Below are 4,300 nucleotides of genomic sequence, written 5' to 3'. Positions count from 1 at the left end.
TAGAAATAAACTTAGCTGGAAATGTGAATCAACTAGGACAGTCCAAAGATAGTGGCATTTTAATTAGGCGCTCTAATTAATATCCCCTTTAATTGTAGCTAATAATATTATATATCATTTCTTCGATTAATTGCTTTGCTATATAAGATATCACAAGAACAATGTTCACATAAACCACCATTAAATTTTTCTCTAATTTTCCTACATGGCGAGACATTATAGGCCGATGCGATCGTTGAGGGCCGACGACCTATCATTCGTCGCCACTTCACCATGAAATGATTGTGAAAAAAATGGTTGTTTTAAGTAAAGATTTTTTGTAGTGCAATTTCCCTTCATTAATTCCAATGTTGCTTTCATATTAAGGAATTATTAGTTAATAGTGTGAGGATTAATTATGCAAGATTGAGTGTGGCATGCTTTCACAAATTGAGGAGTAAAGAATTAGAAGACTTGAAATTGGGGGCAATTAATATTTTAGCTAGAAGCTAGCTTGTAAGCTAAAGGAACTTTGTTTAATTTGCATTAAAATGGGTTTCATGCAATTAATTAATCAACTTAATTTAATCTTTGTGGTGGATGCAAACTAGATGATTGAAGAGTAAAAGAAAATTGCACTCTTTGAGCGATTTGTTGTAACCAAGTTTTATCATCAAAGTGATGTAACGTACGCAACTAATTAACCAATTAAATATATGGAACTTGATTAACATATTCGCACTACTCCTTAGCATAATTAATTGGTAGAAATGCTGCTGAAAATTTTAGTTCTAAAACATGATTAGTAATTAAGGCTTGTTTAATTAGGACTTTTGATTATGACACGTGATTAATAGATAAGAAATATTCGATAAAGTATGGCACTATGGGCCTGTTTGTTTCGCTACTTTCGGATCAGCTAGAGTTTAAGTAAAAATTATTTTTTTTCCACTATTTGTTTAGCTAAAATATTTTAGTTCCCCAGGTTATTTCGCAGAAAGTAAATGATGCAAAAGCTGAAGGTATAGGAGATTGATTATTGGTTACTATTTTATAATTTTTCCTCACTTGTTTTTTTGTAATTGACTGTGGCCTGGTGTAGGACAAAGTAAATTATGACATTTTGGAGTGTTCGTGTTTCAATTGAAGGTGAAATTATGATGAGCCAAACAGCGAAAATAAGTATTTACGTTTGAAAATCACTTTACTTCTCTTCACTTTCGGTATTCTATGTGGAACTCTAATAAGAGAGAAAGAGATAGAGAGGTTTTTGCTAGTTGATATATAGGTATTTTGATTAAACTATTATACTTTAAAAACAAAATATGTATGCATATATATATATATATATATATATATAGTTAACTAAAAAGGTATTTGAATGAATCTAACCTTTCCTTAAAAACACAATGCCTCTTGAATCTTGCGTTTCCATTTGCTTATTCCTAGTGGCGCCCTACATTTTGCACGCCACTACACCTTCCAAAACATTACTTGTTCTCAATCTGAGTAGTTCCATGAAGTTAGAGAAAAAGCTAACTAAAAAAAACACACCATAAATTCCTTTGATTCCCATCCCCCACCCCCCTTCTATCTATAAAGAGCAGCTCCTTCACATGTTACTTCCCATAACACACACACACAATCCTATTCCTTAAACCCCTCTCCCTCTCTCTCTCTCATATATCAACTTCACACTTGCTAAAGAACCATGAAGGAAGGAGGGGAGAGGAGATATGCACTCCTCCTCGCCGCAAAGGACTCCGAATATGTGACGAAGATGTACGACGGCTACTACAACGTCTTCGTGCAAGCCTTCGGGGACGAGGGCGAGAGGTGGGACTTGTTCAGGGTGGTGGAAGGGGAGTTCCCGAGCGCCGAAGATCTCGAAGCCTACGATGGCTTCGTGATCAGCGGTAGCCCTCACGACGCGTACGGCGACGACGGTTGGATCTTGCGGCTTTGCTTCCTTGTGCAAACCTTGGATGCAATGCAAAAGAGAGTGCTAGGAATTTGCTTTGGACACCAAGTAAGCAAATGTTCATCATACTACACATATGTCAAAACCAAAATAAGAGAAAAGAAGGACATAGATTGTGTTGTTTTATGTGAGTTTTGTTAGGTTTTATGCCGAGCTTTAGGCGGTCGGGTCGGGAAGGCGAATGGAGGGTGGGATGTTAGTATAAGGAAGGTGATGATAATGGAGGATTTGCTTCAATGCTCATCAACTTTTGGTGCACTTGAAGATATACCTCAATGTGCCATGATCATTGAGTGCCATCAAGATGAGGTTTGCCATTTTAGAAGCATAAATCAATCACCACTCTCCATATTTTTATTGCTATTTGCGAATTAAGCAACCTTTCTTTATACAGTTAGTACAGACATTGTCTTTTTTTCTAAACTGGTGATTGTATATTATCCCTCTTCTTCTCGAGGTCTAACGTTCAAAACATATTATCGCTATGTTTAATCGAAATATATACCATGTTGAAAAAATAGGTGTGGGAGGTTCCATTCGGCGCGAAGGTGCTCGCGTACTCGGAGAAAACAGGCGTAGAGATGTTTTGCATCGGAGAACACATACTGGGCATTCAAGGCCACCCCGAATATACGAAAGATATCTTGTACAATCTCATCGACCGTCTTGTTAACAACGAATTGATTGGAGTAAGTACTAAGATTGTTGCAAATCATGTTTTGTTCATATTTTTGAAAATATGTTTCCCATTTTTCATTTTCTTTTCTTTTGTTAGAGGGAATTTTCTGAGGATGCTAAAGCACAGGTGGAAGCAGTTGAACCTGATACTAAGTTCTGGGAGTTGTTGTGCAAATGCTTCCTCAAGAGGAGATAGGAGAGAGAGAAAGAGAGAGAGAGAGAGAGAGAGAGAGAGAGAGAGAATATGTACCTTTTTTTTTTTTAATTTGCACTAATGTTAATGCTTCCCAAAGTATTAACAAGATACCATAGTTATCTCTTGTGCCATGCATGTTAACATTTTCAAGTTTCTCATAATTAATATAAATCACTAATTTGGGTCAATTTCAAATTTGCTTTTCTTAATTTTTTTTTTTTTTTTGTTTGGAAACTCATTAATTAGTCCATGATTTATTATTACATTTATTTATGTTGAGTGGATTTGATATAAATTAATGCGTAAGTAAATCGGATAATTTGAGATCTTATTTGCCATAATTTGGGTTTCTTTAACACAAACAATTTTGCCTACCCAAAAATACTCTTTCTAATTGCGTTGGCGGATCCACTGATCATAATTAGGGATTAAACAGGAAAATAAATAATAAAATACTTTAATCCAAATAAATTAATTTGGTAACAAAATATTGTTCACAAGTTGTCTTGTAAATTCTCTCCAAAAATGTCCCCTATTATATGTTTTTTCTTTCTATTTTTTGACCAATAATCAAATGTAAGAAGCTGCCAAATTTTTGGTATAATTAATTGATTCAATTATTATTAAGAATATAGATAAATTACATGTTTGCATAGTATAAATCCAAATATTAAGTATATTAAATTTTTATGTTATTTGCATATGCATATGATAATTTATATTTATTGAGGTGACATCTACTCATCACTTAAAAAAAAAAAAAAAAAAAAAAATCTTAACAGTCAATGTAATTGTCAATTGTTCCATCCACTAAAAATTCAAGGGCTTAACTTATAATTTATGTTAATAAAACTATAATTTATCACCAAAGTGCTTAACATCTGTTTTATGTGGAAAAACATTTTGAAGATGCAATTTTTTCTACACTCTTCCAGAGCATGCATGTGAAACAATAAGATTCCACTTGAGCTTTCCACGTTCATAGCATTCATGCATTTAAATCAGATAGGATAAAATAAGAGAATGAGAGAATGATGCTCGTACCGAAGGGACATCTAAAACTCAGGAACATCGAGGGGATAAAGAGATTATCAAATATTACTCGAAAGCAAGGATGGAGCCACCGTGAGGCTCAAAGAGGCCATGGCTCTCCTCAACTTCCGAAAATTTCATATAACTTATTAACTAAATATGCACAATGATAATCAAAATATTGCAAATTTAGTTTGTAGGGTGCCAAATTGAAAAAAAAAAAAAAAATGCTAAACTCGTGCTCCCAATCTCCCTTGGCCCGCTCGGGCACATCGTCGCCGCCATCGCCTGTGACACCCAGTTATAACATTTTAGACAATGTTTAGGCCTAAGAGCTTAAGAGGGTTAAACCTGTTAGGATTAGAGTAGTTCTAGAATTGATAGCCCGCTGAGAAGTAGGCCTGGCACCGTCACATCGCCAGTATCAGGTGGCC

General features: G+C 34.9%; 1 protein-coding gene across 1 annotated transcript; it reads left to right on the top strand.

Annotated features, from left to right (window-relative positions):
* LOC109725832 (gamma-glutamyl peptidase 5-like) lies at positions 1,517 to 3,043 on the top strand. The gene is made up of 4 exons (XM_020255207.1): positions 1,517 to 2,008; positions 2,102 to 2,269; positions 2,482 to 2,649; positions 2,736 to 3,043. The coding sequence occupies exons 1-4, from the start codon at positions 1,691 to 1,693 to the stop codon at positions 2,832 to 2,834; spliced, it is 753 nt and encodes a 250-aa protein (XP_020110796.1). The 5' UTR covers positions 1,517 to 1,690; the 3' UTR covers positions 2,835 to 3,043.

This window comes from Ananas comosus, linkage group 20 (genome assembly GCF_001540865.1).
Source record: "Ananas comosus cultivar F153 linkage group 20, ASM154086v1, whole genome shotgun sequence".
Lineage (NCBI taxonomy): Eukaryota > Viridiplantae > Streptophyta > Magnoliopsida > Poales > Bromeliaceae > Ananas > Ananas comosus.
Note: the sequence above shows the minus strand (reverse complement) of the source record. Positions and strands in the feature narration are given on the sequence as shown.